The sequence below is a fragment of the Colius striatus genome, chromosome 7, assembly GCF_028858725.1.
Source record: "Colius striatus isolate bColStr4 chromosome 7, bColStr4.1.hap1, whole genome shotgun sequence".
NCBI lineage: Eukaryota > Metazoa > Chordata > Aves > Coliiformes > Coliidae > Colius > Colius striatus.
In genome coordinates, this window is record NC_084765.1 from 11,459,582 (window position 1) to 11,477,596 (window position 18,015).

Consider the following 18,015-nt stretch of genomic DNA (forward strand, 5'->3'; position numbering starts at 1 on the left):
GGCTTTTCCTCCCTGGGCAAAAAAAAAAATCTCTTTGTGGACTTCCCTCACCTTAGTTAGGGAAAAATTGCATGGGCAGGTTGAGTGGATGTCATCCCAATTAAACATTTCTTTTGGTGGATATGAGATCCAGTGTTTCTTTTGTGTTTTCTTTTGAAAAGTAAAACACCCATAATCTTTTATGGGTTAATCAGTCATTAAGCTTTGGTAATACTGACCCTAACTGTTCTGTGCAGTTACCATAACATCTGCTTTCCTTTTTCTAGGACAAGAAACTGATAAAAGCATTGTTTGATGTGTTGGCACATCCACAGAACTACTTCAAGTACACAGCCCAAGAGTCAAGAGAGATGTTCCCAAGGTCCTTCATTCGCCTGCTGCGCTCTAAAGTTTCCAGATTTTTGAGGCCTTACAAGTAGTTGGCACTGTACTTAAAAACTAACCAGCCCTGGGCATGCACAGAGGGTTGTGGTAGGTGGGGCTGCTTTCTGTGTTTTACACACTGGCAGAGGAACTCCAGGGAAGCTTGCCAGCCCTGTTCTTGGCAGAATTTGGCTTTCTCAGATAATATTAAATATTTTGGTGAAGAAAATTGATTCCTTTCCAGGTAATACTTTTTGTGTACCAGGGATACTTCATGGATCTCTGACTGCCCATAATTTCTGAATTTGGCACTGAATGGTGCCAAGCAGAAGTTTGTAGAGCTCTGCCCTATTGCTTCATCAGTGACTCTAAAAACTAATGAAGACAGCCAAAGTAACGTGGTTTGGGCTGAACTCTGGGCTGCCATTAGTGCATGTTACCTCAACAAAGCTGGGTTCATGCTTGGTCTCACTGAAAGTGAGAACAAGATTGATTCCTCTCTTAACTTTTTGTCATGTTGGAATTGCAGAGCTAAGATTGAAGTAATTTTAATCCAAACGAGTGAGCCCAAGAATTGCACAAGGTGTAATTTTTCTCTGAACTGTGTGTTGTATAAGACATATGGAGGGATAAACGAAGGGTTGAATCTTATCTTGAATGCTCTGGGTCTGGATCACACTGAGTTCATACTAATGACCTGTTGGTTTAAATGGAGTGATATTGAAATTAAACCAGGGCAAACAGACTCTAACCCGTTGGACATTGCCATTTAGTCTGGCTGCAAATGTTACAACAGGTAAGGTTATTTGCTAAATCCCAGTGCTCTCCCTGTGTGTAGGCCTTGGAACAGCAGGAGGCATTGGCTCTTCCAAGTAATATAAAGTTGTATCCTCTGAGTACCTGCAGCTGAACACAGGAGCCTCATTTTAAATGCAGGCTTTGTGTAGATTATACTCCTGTACATCACTGTTTAAGCCTGTATAAGGTTCTTATATAAGCCTCAATCCTTATATTCCTTATCGTGTCTGAGCATCTTGCAGTGACCGCATTGAGCAGAGAAGGGCTGGTTTCCCTGTCTTGCTGGAGAGAAGTAGATGTAAAAAGATATTCCTCAACCAGACCGTGGCCACAAGATTCTCAGACTCTGTGTCCTTTTCCTCAGGTTGTGTTTCTTACACGAGAGAAGGCTGTTCTGAAAGGGTCTGTGGGGATAACTGTGTTGATCAAAATGTTGTCTTAGTGCTTTCCTGTCCATACTTATATTACATCACTGTCCTTTTATCTTGAAGGGAGATGGCCACAGTCCCACTTGTTTGGAGATAGACTTAGGACCTCTATCTTATGGTTGCTGGCAGTGCTGAGTGGGACAGTGAGCACCAAACTTTGTCTGTATGCCCCCTAAGGAAAGTACTGAAGTTTGGCTGTGTAGCCAGGACAAATGCTCACTTTGCAAGGATATGAAGTCACATCTCCCTGGGTTTCATTGCATTGATGTGTGATATTTAACTGTTGTATGTGAATAATACCATCTTCACAGCATGACAGATGAAACCCTCATCAAGAACCAGGGTCTGAAACTCTTCCCTACACTGTTAGGAGCTAATGAGCGCTACCAAATGCAGCCTTGCTGAACTGTCACGCCTTGGCAGCCCTGTTCTGTGGCATGTGAGGCAATGCAGCCTGTCATGTGGTAAGGATACATCTTGGTCATGGTGTGATGAGAAGGGACAGTGGCAATCAGCCATAGCTGGGGAGCAGAGCGTCTCAGGATGAGGTGATAGGATGCTGTCTTCCTCTTGCTACTGCCCTGAAAGAATTGCCATGGTCTGAGTGGAGGAGAAAAATGGCTTGTGTTGCTGCCAAGAGGGAGAACTGTGTCCTAGCTGGCTGTACTGGGCTCCTGCTCGAACCCAAGAGCTGCTTGTGGGCTTCTGTGGCAGGGTGATGAGCTCTCATTCCAGGAATGGGGCTGCCAGTCCTGCAGCCAAAGGAAACAAACAAGCTTCAGGTGGAGGAGGGAAACAAGAGGTGAATTAGCAGAACAGAGGGGAAAGAACCCAAGTCCTTGTGCATTCCTGGCTAGTGTGATTCATCCTGAGCAGGGTCCCTGCTGCCTTTGCATGGAGGGATGACAGTGTTTTTCTGGAAGAAGGTATGAGGCAGTGTGATCAGTGAGAAGAATGGCCGAGAGGTGCTAAAACAAGAGGAAGAGTGGTGAGAAAGGCTTGCCGTGTATGTGGTGAAGGGTGCTTTGTGTGAGTGAGATCTCAGGAAGGTATTCCAAGATAGTTTCCCTCTGGCTGCACAGCCCCTACCTCTCTCCTGTGCCAAATGCAGTGTATCAATGAGTCACAGTGACCGACCAACCATCTCTCTGTGGCAGTGGAGCACTTTGAAATGGGTGGGATGCTGCCAGTTCTGCTCTGAGTGCATGGGTGAGTTAGAAGCCTGCTGATGGGGCACTGGAAGGAGAGGACCAGCTTCTGGGCCAGGCCCAGCAGAGTGGCTTTGCTGTGGTCTGTGTGCTCTCTGCCAAGGGAAGCAAGCCAGTTTGTGCTGTATTCTCTCCCAAGAAGGCCACAGATCTGAACGTTTCTGTTTCTTGTTGCTGAGTGACACACGGATCAGCGACTGGTTTCAACGAGAGTTCGAGAAAACAAAAGTTGTGAAGTATCCAGATATTTTCATATAGTGAGACTGAGCTTTCTTGTTCTGTGCAGGAATTACTGCCAAGCTCTGGGTGAATTACACTGCACCTCATTTTGTAGGCACACTGTTCTAGCTCTGCATGGCCGCCCTGGGACCAGCGTCTTGCCATCGGTCTGTACAGTGGATCTCAACTTTGCTTCTCTGTTCCCTCATGTGCACAGGCCGTTTTCGTTGTGGGAAGAGAGGAGTGTAGCAATGTGGTATATGGTCCCAGGCTGAGGAGGAAAATGTGCCCTTTCTTGAAGAAGAATCCTTTTTACTCTGCAGCCCTTTTTTTTCTCTACATAGAAAGTAAATAACTTGGAAGCACTTCTGTTGCCCTTGATCTAACATTGTGTATCAGAATTTTCCCTTTTATTGTCCATCCTGCGTGTGCAGTAAAAGTGCAGAGGGAATTTTTGCTGTCTGGAATATTGGGAGGTGATAACTGTTGCAGAATGTTGTTAACACTTGGCATTGTATCTTCATAGCAATGGTAGTGGCTCTGTAGAAATTTGAATTTCTACTTTCTGTGTGGTTGTAGACTGATGTTATTTTTTGGCTACCAGTGATTCCAAAAATGTTTAAGCTTATGAAACAGAATTTAACTTTTGAAATAATAATTAGCATTAACTGGATGACTTAATGTCACCTACATGAGATAAGTATAAGGATCTTTTTCATGATTGTAAAATAATGTAAAATGTTTCAGACTGTTACTCTTAATAAGAGAAATAAACCAATGAACTTTTAGTTGCATGAAAACCTTGGCTAATATTTTTAGTTGTCCTTACTGTGCTAAATAATAGTTCTGTGACAAAATTAATGGTTGTGTAGCAAGTTACTGCACATCAGATACACCAACATCTGCTCACCATAACATTCTGTTTCATGTAATACATTATTAGCCTGCATCTGTACACATAAAGATACAACTCTATATATTTAGTGGAGCACATATTTCTGGCTAGTATAATACCAGAATTATTCTAATAATTATGATTAAAAATGTCTCCTATATGACAAGCTGGGGTCAACTGGCTTGTAACCAGCTGTATAAAGACAGAACAGACTACTTCAAGTAACTCCAAACTATTTTATTACTTCCTAAACTAACCAGATTTTTTTTTTCTAAAAAAGAAACAAAACCCTCCTAACACCCGTGTTTAAACTTCATTAAACCCAAAACGAGATGAAAACCTCTGTTAAGATACAACTTCCCAGAGTATTCTTAAGATTGCACCACAGTTTCATCAGAGCTTTTCATGAAATCCACTGACTTCCTTTCTTAAAAAATGGAATGGGGTCATAGGAAATTATAAATGAGTTCATCTGTAATAATTATTAATACTCCTTTTCTGTATTTATTACATTTATTTCTGTCGTATTACATTGAGATCGTTAGTTGTAGTCAATCTACCAAACTTGAGTCCCCAATATCTTCTCCTTAGTTTACTCAGTTGTTTATTTGACCCTTAGCTTCCTTTGATCACAGTGACAGGGACCGACTTGTGTTAAACTGAATGTAGCCATCCAGGTTCATTTGCTGCAGTTTTGGAAGATACAACAGTCTAATTCAGCTGTTAGCTGAGGAGAGCTCACATTGGTTTACATGGAAAAGACATGAATGAGCTACAGGAATGTAGAGGTCATGGATGACTACAGGCTGATCCCAGCAGAAATCTCTGCTATTCAAATATTTTTCTTGATATTATGAATGCTGCCACCCACTAGATTGCAGTGATGGACACATGAGCACTGAGATACTCTCCAGGCTGAGCAGTGTCTCAACAGGAATTATCTTGTGAACTCCCAGAACTGTGGGAGCTGAAATTCTGACTGGGGCCTTTGGGTGTTTATGTAACAGAAATAAGTAATAGCAGAATAGAGAGAAGACTTGAAGCTGATTTAAATCCAAGGACTCAGAATACTCAGAATACTCTAATACAGGTAAGCAGGAAGGAATGGTATTATGATAATCCTTGGAACAGAATGCAAGGATAATGGTCCACAAATATTTCTGAGTTAAATAAACTTGAATGGAAATGCCTTTTCTAGCTTGCATATAGGTGACATCTTCTAAATGCAATATGTGCTGATTGTAAAGGCTGTCACAACTAAAATATTTGCATACACTTGCTATCTTCCTTTTAATGCTGCTCCATTCAAACTGTCTTTGTGCAAGGCTGCTGCTGGAGGAGACAAACAAGTACTTCTTAAAGAACTTGAGCCAAATTCAGAGCTGGTACAAGTAGGCTTGTTTCTAGGCATCTCTGGAACCAATCAGTCCTACGACATATCCTATCATTGCTCCTGATTTAATTTAAACAGTTCTTTTGGTCATAGACAGATTTTTCACTCTCTGTTGTGGAACTGTGCTTTCCACAGTGTATATTCTGCTGTCACAGTAGGATACCTGTGAGCAGTGATGCAAATACAGCACCTGTGGAGGAAACAGGAATCTGTTCTCAGAAGGTAAGTTCATCTAGTTTCTCTGCAACTCAGTGCAAATGATACATGATTTTCTGATTGTTAGACTTTTAAACAACATCATTAAACTACTTAAGTGTTAAAAAAAGAATCCTTCTCTTTTAAAATATATATGTTAGTGCAGGTGTTGCTCTCATTAAACAATCTTTGAAGAGTCATAAAGTTTTTTGAAGTCCATGAAGCAAAGGCTATTTAGTACACAATGAAAAAAAAAGATCAGAAAAGGTGCCTTTGAAGTCTTTTTCCCGACTGAATATGTCTGTAAACACAGAATCTCTTAAGGAAACTCCTTCACGCTGGTTAGCTGCTAAATTTGGTCTAATGCAACTGAAACCTGCTTTTTTTCGCTGGGAAGTTTATTCAATAAGCAATATAGACTTAAAAACCTGGATATTAATCATGTGCCATGAAATTTCTCATCTGTGACGATTCTGAGGATCAGGAAATAAGGGGTTCATAGTTTTAGGAAGTGAAAAAGTTGCATTGGAAGCTGAAATATTCTGAAGTGGTCACTTGAGATGCAATTTCTTTAGCAGTTCCAAGTTCAAGTATTCATGTTTTACCAGGAGTACTACAAACTTCAGTGAAACACTGAAGTGCAGGGCAAGTTTAGAGAAGCTTAATCTTCTATGCCTGAATCTAATAAAGCTTGAATATGTTTTTTGTGCTCTTTCCTGCTTGCTGTGCTAGAAGAAATGGAACAAAATGCTAAGCATGAGCAGGAGCCTTGATGTGAGCTGGATGGAGAATCTCTATCTGGAAATAAGTTCCGAAGGTGGTGGAGAGGAATGTTAAATACACACACGTGTCTGTATATATGTAATGTATGTATTTGACAGGAAGATAGCCATGTGTGCAATAGCTCTCATGAAAGGAGAATGCAAAAAATACAGTTCTTGAACTGCACTTGAACTTGCTGTAGGACCTGCAAGGCTGGGCAGATAGTATTTGCAGTTTTCTGTGTTCATCTATGTGCTCCCAAAACAGTGGGAAAGAGATGAGATTCAGCAAAAGAGGCTCCAAACACACCTCCCATTTGCATTTAGAGGTACCAAGTCCTTTAGCTGTGCACTGTTTGCTGTCAGTGAGGTGCAGCAGGGAGCCACAGTTTGCTCTGCTGGTTAGAGCCAGAGGGTAGGAGTTGCTTGTCACTCTGTTAGCTCTGACCTTCCATCTTCCTTGCGACCAGGCTCTGTAGCTACATGTCTCGTCACCAGTTGAAAGACCTGTTGCAAAATGCCAATGGAGATGCTGTGTGGAGTAAAATCCAGCCATGGATAACAGCTTAGGCCAATGGTATCCTGGGGTGCATCAAGAAGAGTGTGGTCAGCAGGTTGAGGGAGGTTCTTCTTCCTCTCTACTCTGCCCTGGTGAAGCCTCATCTGGAGTCCTGTGTCCAGTTCTGGGCTCCTCAGTTTGTGAGAGAGGGAACTCCTGTCCAGGACATGCCCACCAGGATGATCAGGGGACTGGAGCATCTGTCTTATGTGGAAAGGCTGTGAGGCCTTGGGCTGTTTAGCCTGGAGAAGACTGAGAAGGGATCTTATCAACACTTATAAATACCTGGGTGAGTGGGTGTTGAGAGAATGGGGTGAGTCTTTTTCTGTAGCACCCATTGACAAGACAAGGAGAAAGGGGCACATGCTGGAACACAGGGAGAGTTCCACTTGAACACAAGGAGAATCTTCTTTCATGTGAGGAGGAGGGAGCCCTGGCACAGGCTGCCCAGGGAGGATGTGGAGTCTCCTCTGGAGGTTTTCAGAATGCACCTGGATATGTTTCTATGTAATATGGTTGAAGTGAACCTGCTTTAGCAGGAAGGTTGGACGAGATGATGTGTAGAGGTCCCTTCCGATCCCTGCCATTCTGTGAGAGGGGCTCATGGTTTCTTTTTCTGGGGTTTAATGCAGAAATTAACAAATTACTCCAGAAAACTGTGAATTCAGCATCTGTGTCCAGCAGACCTGCCTGTCTGTGAGACAACCTCTGCTGATGAATTTGAGTGGCCCCCAGTTTGCTTTTACTGGTATAGTGCTGCTGTGTGTGGAAAGCAAAGAGGTACCAGTTCTTCAAAACAGGACTGGCAGAAAAGTGCTCCTGGGCCTGTCTGGCTTACACAGCATAACTACTGCACCCCGGCCCTTGTAGGTGCTAATTCTCTCAGCAAACTTACAAAAATAAAACCCTGAAAAGGCTCATCCATGCTGAGAACAGCAACTTCATTCAGTGGCAGAAGGAAGCTCAGCTCTAGTAAATGAATACTCAACACTGCAGGCATTGCTGTCTCCCTCAGCCAGTCCAGAAAGCCACTCAGCCTGTGCCCATGCTGTGAGTTGGATACAGCAGTACTCAAATAAGCACATTACAAATACACATCCCAGCTCTGTACAGGACACATGTCCAACTTGACCATTTGCTCTTAGAGTGAATTACAGAGGCTCATAGCTCTGTGTCTTGATGGATGTGTTTCTACATGCAGTAATGGAGCAGTAAAATCTGATGCAGATGATTGTCCAGCTTAGGGATATGCTGGGCATGTGCTCTTCATGTAAGGTACTAGAGAAATGTCCCTCAGACACTTGGGGTCCATTCTTGCCTAGCATTTTGTGGAGGGGCTCAAGCAAGGAGATTTTTGAGGATTTGGAGAGCTCTAATAGTGAGATGCAGGTTGTGGTGGCTTGCCTGAAGCTGCTGTTCCTGGGGGTGCTGGCAGAGGGCAGCTTAGTTCATTATATGCCCTGTGTGCTGCCAGGGCTGTGCCAAGGCAGCAGGGTACCGCCTACAAGGCTCCCTGCTCCAGGGCAGCATGTGGCCTGAAGAAACTTTTAAAGCTGTTGAAACCCATGCTGACAAACAGCAACAGGTTTTAGACTAGGTCTTCTGTAACAGGAGGCCTAAAACAAAGAGTCTGCTGAAACACGGGAGCTTGATTAAACCAAACAGCTCACGGTGTGCTTCTGCCTTCCTGCACAGATGTGAGCATGTACCAAGGAAAAGCATCTTGCTGTCTTGGGCTGGCTTCAGCATCTTTGGTGGGATCTGCAGGGGTATTTTCCAGTCCACTGACAACTCACAGTAGGACACAGACACCAAGGAGTGAAATATTCTCTTGGGTAGCTGTAACAGGAGCTCCAGGCAGCTTTTTTGAGGGTGTTGGTACCATTAGCCAAAACACACAGTTCGGATTTTCTTTGATGAGCAGCTCGTGGTACCAGCCACCACCTCTGATCACTTCTGTTGAAGAAGAGAGGGTGCTTTTCTAAATTACTTTATGTTTTGCATTATTCTGTTTTTACAAAATGCAAACTAGTGGCCTAGAAAGAGCTATCCTGCTGGGCTGGATATTTCTAGCTCTTCAGATTGCAGTGAGAGAGGAGACTCTTTTCTAAACTGAATTCTGACCATCGGTCAAGGTCATTGGCCCTTCTTTTCCAAGTTACTAGTGAGGAAATGTGAAGGTTGTGAGTTGTTGACTTCTAGGCAGAATAAACCTCAAAGGAAGCCAGAGGAAATGGGCTGTGAATGTGTAACTTCAGTTGCTGTTATTTACTTCTGAGAACAGTGAATGATTCTGGCATTCTGCCTGACCCCATTCCTCTCATGACTCAGTTCTTAGAGATGTCAATAACGGACTCTGAACATTTGTCTTTGGAAGTAAAATTGCATGTATAACCAAGTAATTATTTCCCCTATCATTTCAGGGGAGGTTGCTCAGCTCCATCACAGCTTGACTGTGGTTGGACAGATAATCTTGTGGTAAATGACACCCAAGGCAGGGTAGAAACAGGTAATCAATAGCACTGTGTGTCTCATCATTCATGACCGTGGTGCACATGCTCCCACTCTCTCAGAGCAACTGGCTTCCTTTTCACACATAGCATGAGCTAAAGTATCTTTCCGTTGACTAGACTTGAAGGTGGGGGTATTTAACCAAACCACAACATGGCAAACACAACCTCTGTGTTAGGAGAGTTACATGGAAGTACTGTTGACGATTCCGTGCGTTAGCAAATATTAGCACTGAGTATCCAGTAACAAGTCTCACTAAATCTTACCCGTTATGAGCTGCTGCAGTTTTGCTTGTGCTGTGTGGAGAGGGATTCAATGGTAGTTCGCTTCTGCTTGCAGCACTTGAGAGTGTTGGAGTCTTGGCTTCATAAAATAAACATGAGAGCTCCACAGAGGTGAGAGATCCTGTGTTTGCCTAACACTGTGGTGACCTCTCTAATGTTGATGTAAATCATATTTTTATCTTAAATGGATACTGTAAAATACTTCAGGCTCAGAATCTGATTTTTCTTAAAGTTCCAAAATAAAGACATTTAAGTGCATTTGATGAACTCAGGATTAGATACTTTAAGTTCCAAAGTTTTTATATATATATATTTAAATTAAAAAAAACCCCAAAGCATTGGAATCCTGAGTTCATTGAATATTGGTCTGTAGGGAAACCAGAGTAATTCCAGACTTAACAAAGAACCTATACAAAACAACCTATCCCCCCTTCCTGTCCTCTGAAGGAGGGGTGCAAAGCTGACTTAGATGCAAGCTCCATTAGAAGATGAAAATATTTGTCAAACGAAATCCCTCTATGAATGCTCCTTTAACTGGTAGCAGCAGAAGAGGCTCACAGTCAGTCTTTTAAAAAGCATAGTAAGAATGTTGTTCCTCGGTGAATCTCAGATTGGCACAAGTTGAAGTAAGCACCTGTTCTCAGAGCTTTTGCAGAAGAGCTGGGAAATTCCAGCTCTTGTTCAACTGACTTGCTTACTTCATCACTGGAGATACTCTGTCATTTTTGTCAGCATCACCTGGTAAACTGGCTGTGCCATACAGGAACCTTTCAAAAGGCAACACTGTTCCAGAGCTAGTCCCATTCCAGAAAAAAAAAAGAGAGAGTTTTTTGTCTTGGTTTTAAATCCTGTTCCAAGATTTGTGTTCTCTGGAAGGTAAATGTCACAGATTTTGCCTGAGGAGTACCACCTCCCTCTCCCCAAGTACTGCTATTCAGGAATCACACCACTCCAAAGCATCTGGAAAGAGAAATACCATAGCAGCGGATTTATTCTTGTGCAGAGCTTAAATGAAAAAACAAACCAAAACCACCAAGGAGAGAAAGCAGAGAGCCTTTAAAAGGTTTGCTCAACTCTTTTCAGGACTAAGAGTTCCCCCTTGTGGCAGGGAGCTTTCAAATACCTGCCCTTCACTGTGCTTGGATGCTTCACCGCCAGCTCTAAACTTGACACCCAAAGACAAGAGATTTGAAAGATTCCTCCTGCTTTATAAGCTGCTTTACTTTTCTTATCTTGTTCCTGCTTAGACCTTCCTCTTTTACTTCCATTCCCAGTTCCAGTTTCAGCAATGACTTCAGTCCTGTCATTGCATGGTGAAGGCATTGCTCTGAGTCTGTGGCCTTAGACTCTTCCACAGTGCAACATCTTTTACCTTGGAGCCAGCATGTATTTCATATTGATGAAGACATGGATTTATGGGGAAGATCACCAGCCTGGCTAACAGGAAGCAAGGCATTTGTTAGATTCCGGTGGAAAAAAGAATGTGATGGGGTCTCTGTCCCATTGTGGGCACCTGCCCATGGTGCCAGTTGTTTCTGAGACAAATTTGTTAGCTGGAAAAGAAAGCACATGGGAGAAAATGACAGCCTAGTGTTCCATGTTTGCAGCAATCCATGGGTAAATATTTAAAACTTCTTGCTGCCAAGTTAGGACCAGGTTAGTTAACTACCTTCATGACTGCAGCTAGGTGTGAATGTCATTCTGAGCATCATGGATCCCTACTGCATCTCCACTAATGTTGAAGAAGTTGACTTAAGGCAAAATTTGGCCAGCTGCCTTATGATTAATTAGCCACACAGATTGAAAACCAAACACAGATCTCCTAAGTTTTGCAGGGTAATGTATTCATTAAGCACTGAAAATGCTTTGCTTCAGAACCATTGCTCTAACAAATACCCCACATGATTTTGTGTGCATACTGACGTTTTGTGTGCTAAGGAGTGACTTTTCATCATGCTGGAAAGAGGAGTTTTGCCCAGGGAGCATTTGACTGTAATTCCCATTCAGCAAAGGGTTTAAGCGGGCACTTAAGTGCATTGGTGGACAGAAATGGATTGTTATATTGGTGCATTTAACCCAAAAATGGACTCCTTTGTGTCCACAAAACATGGAAAGATTGCTGGCTGCTAGCATAAAGTGGGGCTTTGTAATGGGTGCTGTGTGGAGCCTTTGTCCCTTAGGCTGAAGAAAGGGAGAAAATTGCTGAAGGGGCAGAAAACAATGGCACATCTCTGTTGTACCAAATCCACTTCTGTTTTTGCTCTTGTAATGGCTGTTTATTGGTGTCTTAGATACTCTGCTCTTTAGGTGTCATTAGTCCAATGACAGTGAAAGCATCTCACAGCTCCCTTGATGTGGGGAGTCCATAATCCCTTTGTTGGGGAGGGCTGTGAACAGTTTCAAGCGGTCAACAAGAGAAGACTCAGGAAAAATTAGGCATCAGCCTTGTGGTCATGTGGCTGTTCAGCCCAGCACAGCCTTAGGTGCCATATGAAGCTCTGTTTTTTAGAGCTTGTTGTCAAGCTCTGCTTTGTCCAGGTGCTCTGAGCTGGGTCCGTGAGGAGATTCTGAATCTAGCTATTGCTTGATATCTTTCATTGACTCTAGGATGAGCCAAAATAACCTGACCACATGGCTTGATTGGAAATGTCCTCTTTTTCATTGCAGAATCCAGCTGTGAGCCATTGTCTCCTGTGTCTTCCTGCCCTCCCTGGCACCTCAGACAGCATCTCATTCCCCTGCCCCATGCTTTTTGGGAGGCGGCAGCAGGCTCCCTGTTGCTCCTTTAGCAGCTGCTGCTGGGCTGCCATAGGGCCCGATGTGAGGAAGAGCTGCATCTTCTCCCTCCAGCCTCTCAGAGCTCAAAAACGGTGAGCAGCAGCAGCAGCCCTTCTGCGTGCCTTGCTCTGTTGCTCCTTGGACTCTGTGTGTCTGGCTTCTGGAAAGCTAGAAAAGGAGCAAGAAAATTGTGTTTGTGTAGTGTGAAGTGGCTCAAGCTGTTTTAGCCTTAACAAGATCCCTCCTATATCTTTAATGACCTGACTGTAAAATTTATGGCATAGAATGCCCCAGCAGCAGAGGAAGCCTTCAGCACACAAGCTACCTTTTGCAGGACAGGAGGGGAAGTGAAATCCCCTGAGGTCTGGGGAGCCTGAATGATGGAGTTATGGTTGGCACTTTAAATATGTGCGTAGCTTACTTCAAAATAAATATTTGCAGTTCAGCTCTAGCATACATATGGGAGGGTGACAACTGGCATGTATTTATGTTTCTCAAAATTACTAATTTGGAAAATTTTATACTGGAATGTTCTTATTATTGCCTGAAACAAACAGATTAGTGTGGCTATACACTGGGGAGAATCATCACCTGCACTCTGCACCATTCTCTGCCCACCTGCCCAAGTGGAGTTCTTTTTGCTTGAGAGGAAAGTTCCATGGTGTCCTCAGCTCCATGGAAAGCTCTGAAAGAGCTGGTAGCCACGTGTGTGCAGCTGGTTTCACAGCAGCAACACCTTCTGAGTTACACTTGGATCTTGTCTTGGAGGAAACCAGCTAGTGAGCAACGCTCTCAGCCCTGTTTGCACACAGCTGTGAGCGGGACTGTTCAGTGCCCAAGAGCCACTGTTACCTCTGTTAGGGGCTGTGGTTGGTCATGCCAGTGCTATGATGTGGAGGTCAGGGGAGGCCAGGCTTTCTGTTGCCCACTCCAGCTCTTATGCATATTGTCCTCTTGTCCTTTCCCCAGTGCTTGGCAAGTCACCTGCCAGCTTCTCCCCTTCCCCTTGGCACCCTATCCTAAACATGGGACCTATAGCTTCTACCCTGGCTTGTGTGGAACCTGAAAGGGGCTCAGCCCATTTTGCTAGTGCAGCATAGTTACCAGCATGGCTTTGCAAGCTCCGGAGGCAGGACCTGTTCTTATGTTCCATCAGCCACAATGCAGTAGAAGAAACTAGGAAGTATACCGTTTGTTTTCTTGACTAACTCTTCTGTGCTTTTGAGGGGTTTTTTGGGAAGTATTTTTCAGCCTCCTTAAAACTGGAAAAATAAAGGTAAGGGAACTCTTGCAAGACTTGCCCTTTTAATCTCTCATTTTGACACATTCCGTTTTTGTGTTCCCGAAGCTGTTGTCCAACTGTTATCACTGTGTATGAAGAGAACTAGACAGATAAATTCAGTTCAGTCTCCTGTAAGAAGCTGCACAACATGGATAAATATCATCACCTATGCCCTCATTCCATGCCTGCTGCCACTGGCTCATGCACCTGGCTGGAGCTGCACCCAGGGTAAATAGAAAGAGCTGCCCTGTGAGCAGTTGTCTCCTTGAAGTGCTTGTGCATGTGCTGAGGCCCCTATCTGTGCCTACAAGGTCCTTTTTCTTGGTTAGCACTGGAAACACAGACGATGGATGTGGAGTTACTGTAAAAAAATGGGCCCCATCTCTCTGGAATCTCAACTTGATTCTACTTTTGTATGTTACAGCATTTCTCCAGCTTGATCCATTGTCTTTATCTTGCTACAAACGACGATTAAGAAACTCAGTAAATCCTTCTGGATTTTATAGCCAGCCTTTTTAGAAAAAGGCTGTTTTCTAGTCTCCATATTATTCCAGTTACTTGCCTGGATATGCTAGAGCTGACCCTTACCTATGCTGTACTGAACAGAACCTATTTTGCTGCTTCAGTTTCTGTGGTTTCACTTTCTTAAGCTCTTCATAATCTTTCCTCTGGAAACTGAATCTTTCTCTAAAGTTTTCTTTTTGTGCTGGGGCAAATTGCTCTTTCTGTGACTCTTGCCTACTGCTGCTTCTGTTTCTGTTAAATTATACCACTCTGTCCTTTCTTTTGAGTTTTCTGGGGCATCTCTGCCTCTCTTCAGGATATGGCAACCACTAACAAATCACTTCTTTTTAAGGAAAGATGAGACATCAAAGAAAGGAAAAAAATGAAAAGGACTAACCCGCTTCCTGCCTTGCCTGCTGCTGCTTTCCCTTTCATCAAGAGATGAAATAGGACTGTGAACAAAACTCTGCAGCTCTTCTTTCCTTACGCTGATTAAGATGTAAGCGTGACTAGGTATTAAGCCAGTAGAAGTAGCTTGGAAATGGGGCTATAAAATTGCTGGTGTTTAGCTCACTTGGTTTACATCACATGTAAAGCAAATTGTGTTTGGACCTGTGTCATTTTGTCTTCTGTGTAGGGTGGCTAATAAGCTCCTGAGTGCTTCATGTCCTCTGCTCTCCCTCCAAGGGTGCTTGTGCTGCTGCTCAGCACTGCCTTCCTCTGTTTCCAGCTGTGACAGCAAAGGGCATGCTCGAAAGGCCAGGGAAGCACCACTGCCCCATGTTTTCTCTTTGTGGTACACTTGGAAACTGGGGACAAAAAACTGTGCTTGGCTTTGCCGGGCCTACAGCTGCCCTGGTCACAAGGAGAGCCCACTTTAGATGTGTGGCAGCTTTGCTGGTAGCCACTGGGCCATCTGCCTCTGGTCTTCAGCACGTGCTGCCTGTGTGCTGGCAGCAACAGACATCATGTCTCTCTGGCAGAGCCAGCCTGTCCTGGAGGACATGGTCAATCTCTCCAGGCTGGAGGGGTTTTCTCCATCACAGCCTTGTGAAGCCTCTTTTTGCCACCAGCCTCCATGTTGTACTGTGCAGAGAAATGCCTGTGCTGCGCTGAAGGCAGGAAGGTGCAAGAAGGGTGGTTTTTGTTCCTTGGGGTGTTGGTCCCCCTGAGAGACAATAGTCACGCTGAGTTTTTCTGAAATGTGCCCCCTTGAGCCTCACCACATGGGGAGAGGGTGATAAGCTAGGCTAATCTGTCACAAACAAATGGCCAATTCAGAAGTTAAACACTGGGTTCAAAGTATCCAAGCCCAGCCCCTGTTTCAGTGTGTAAGTAATTCAGTGTGTAAGTGTTTCTAAGTAATTTGAGCAGATGATCTCCCATTTCCAGATGATCTACTGCTCCTATCACTTATATCTTTCCCAAGATAAAAAATCAGGAGGGGAATTAGTGGCTTTATCTCCTTTATTACTAATGAGCTCTGGGCAGATTTCCTTCTGACCTGTTGGCACAAAGTGCATTTATAACATAGAGCAGAAGTGAAATTGTAGGGCTAGGACAAAATGTTTGCTTGCTGAAGACAGGCTGCAGTCTTGGAGCTGTAGCATGATGGGAGCTTTTCATGCTCCACCTGCTCTTGCAGCCTTTCTTGCTGTAAGCCACTGCTGACTGTGCATTTGCTAGTATGTCAGGCAGAGGGACACTCCTTCACAGAGCTTTAGTGCTAAAAATTGTCTCCTGGTTTCAGTGGCAGTTGTTCTGCTTTCTCCTGTGCCTCCTTGCCTTTTGGACAGTGTGGATATAGTTATATGTCATTATTTAACCATCTGAATACATGCCAAACAGTTCCCAAGGTGAAAAATAAGGTGCTTTTATCCTCCTGGGCACATTTGCCTGTAGTGGAACAATGGTCCTGTCGTGTAATGAGCTGAATCAGTGCATGGAGAAGAGATGATAGCCCCCTTCAGATTGTCAGCCCTGTTATCCTTCTGCACACCGACACGTTTGCAGAGCTTATTCTGGCTCATGCATAATGGTCTCTATGTGAGTCCGTGAAAGAATGAGTTTGGGTTTTATTGTATTCTGCACTCTCTTCTGCATCTGGGAGGGTTTTTTGCCCTCAGTCCCTGGTCATATGAGGAGGGGCTGAACATACACAATCTGTCTGCAGCTGTAGAGCTCAGGTGTTTAAGCTTACCGAGAGGGCACTGCTGCTTTGACATCATGGCAGCAGTTGGCATCAGCCCTGCTCAATGTCAGCAGCTGTCCTGTGCAAGAAGCTGGGCTGCATTGGTGCGGGAGAGCCAAGGGAGGTTAGCACCCCAGCTCCTTCTGAAGGTCAGGAGTGCCACTGGAAGTCAGGCTTGGCATAAATCCTGGGCTTAGCTCTGCTTTTCTTGAGCTTTATCTAGTGAATCAAAGACCTCTGTTAGTTTTTCAAGAACCAAGCCCCGTGGGGTGTTTCTGGATCTGTATCATCTCACCTGCACCTATTCCTTGCAGTGAATTATCTGGAAAGTGTGAGGTTCAGGTGAGTGCTTGCTGCCCAAGCTGTGCTGCTGAAAGTGTGTGCACACTCTAGGGGAAAAAACCCAAACAATCAAATGTAAACAAAACCTGTTTTTTCCAATGAGAGATGAAGTATCACTTAAAACCTCACTGTTGTAGTGAAAGAAACTCATATCTGCTGAGTCTTGATAAGAAAATCCCCTTCTTTAACTATTTTATCAATCAGTCTTTATAGTATGAATGTGCAGTGTTTGTTAATGTGTATTAGTTCACGTTTTACACTGTTATGTAATGTGGTACTGGAATTTTACTGGAGGCTTTGGTGTTGTTCATGCTTAAGTAAAACAAGCTAAGGGGCAGCCTGGCCCCAGAAAGAAAGACTTTGCTGCTTAGAAGCCTAGAGCTGCCCATGAAGGATAAAGAATGGACAACCAAGATAATGCCAGCATCCTCATTCTCTAATATATCTTTAAAACCCTTCCAGCATTGACTGGCATGAGAGATAAGTAACTGTAGCAGGACTGACTCTGCTGATGTCTGGATCAATAGACAAGCAGCAAGAATTCTGCAAAACTATAGTTGCTTTGCAAAGTTTTACTCTGACTAGTAATCAATAGTGTGGATGCTGGGGCTGTACCTGAACTTTTGATGGGTGTAGGAAACCTGTGTAAAGCCACTTTTGGGGCATCCCAATTTGGCTGGGACAATTTTTGTGACAGTCCTTACTCTTCCTAGGGACTTGAGGTGATAAGTGACGATACAGATCAGTGCCTGCAATGCTTTGGTGAGGCCAGTGGTACCCAGAGTCTGCCCTAACCCCGCTGGCCCCAGGCATAAGGTGGCAAACCCTGAGTGGCCAGCTGTACGGTCTGCGTGGGGCTGCGTCCCCCAGCCCCAGCGGGCAGCAGCGTCAGTGCTGCATAGGTATGGGGCAGCCCTCACTTGCCGTGACCCCTCAGACTCTCTGGCCAGGCCCAGAAAAGCTGTGCCTGCAGAGGCTGACTAGGGGATGTGCTGACTCCCGGGGCCGTTTATAGCCAGCTCCCGCGCTCTCTGTGAGGCTGCTTGGGGTTTTTGAGAGCTGTTGGATGCCTGCAGCTAATCTCTCTGTCAGGAGAGGCAGCGAGGAGGAGCAGCAGCATCAATTTATTCCCTTAGACCGAGCCTGAGTTCACCCGCTGTTGTTTGTGCACCACACTGCAACGTGCCCAACCCCTCCTTTACTCAGCGGCGGTGCTGGCTGGAGCACCTGCCGCTCTCCAGACGTCACCAGGCTCCGCACAGGCGAAAGAGCATCTGCCCGTCTCCAGCTCCGTGAGAGGTGCA

At 44.4% G+C, this 18,015-nt stretch overlaps 1 protein-coding gene across 3 annotated transcripts in view; it reads left to right on the forward strand.

Moving 5' to 3' along the window:
- SCUBE2 (signal peptide, CUB domain and EGF like domain containing 2) overlaps window positions 1–3,793 on the forward strand; it is a 42,827-nt gene extending 39,034 nt beyond the window's left edge. For all 3 annotated transcript variants that reach the window (XM_061999919.1, XM_061999917.1, XM_061999918.1), the window contains one exon: window positions 267–3,793. In XM_061999919.1, coding sequence (XP_061855903.1) covers window positions 267–419 — 153 coding nt within the window. In that variant the 3' untranslated portion in view covers window positions 420–3,793. The remainder of the gene's footprint in view (window positions 1–266) is intronic.
- The last annotated feature ends 14,222 nt before the right edge of the window (window positions 3,794–18,015 follow it).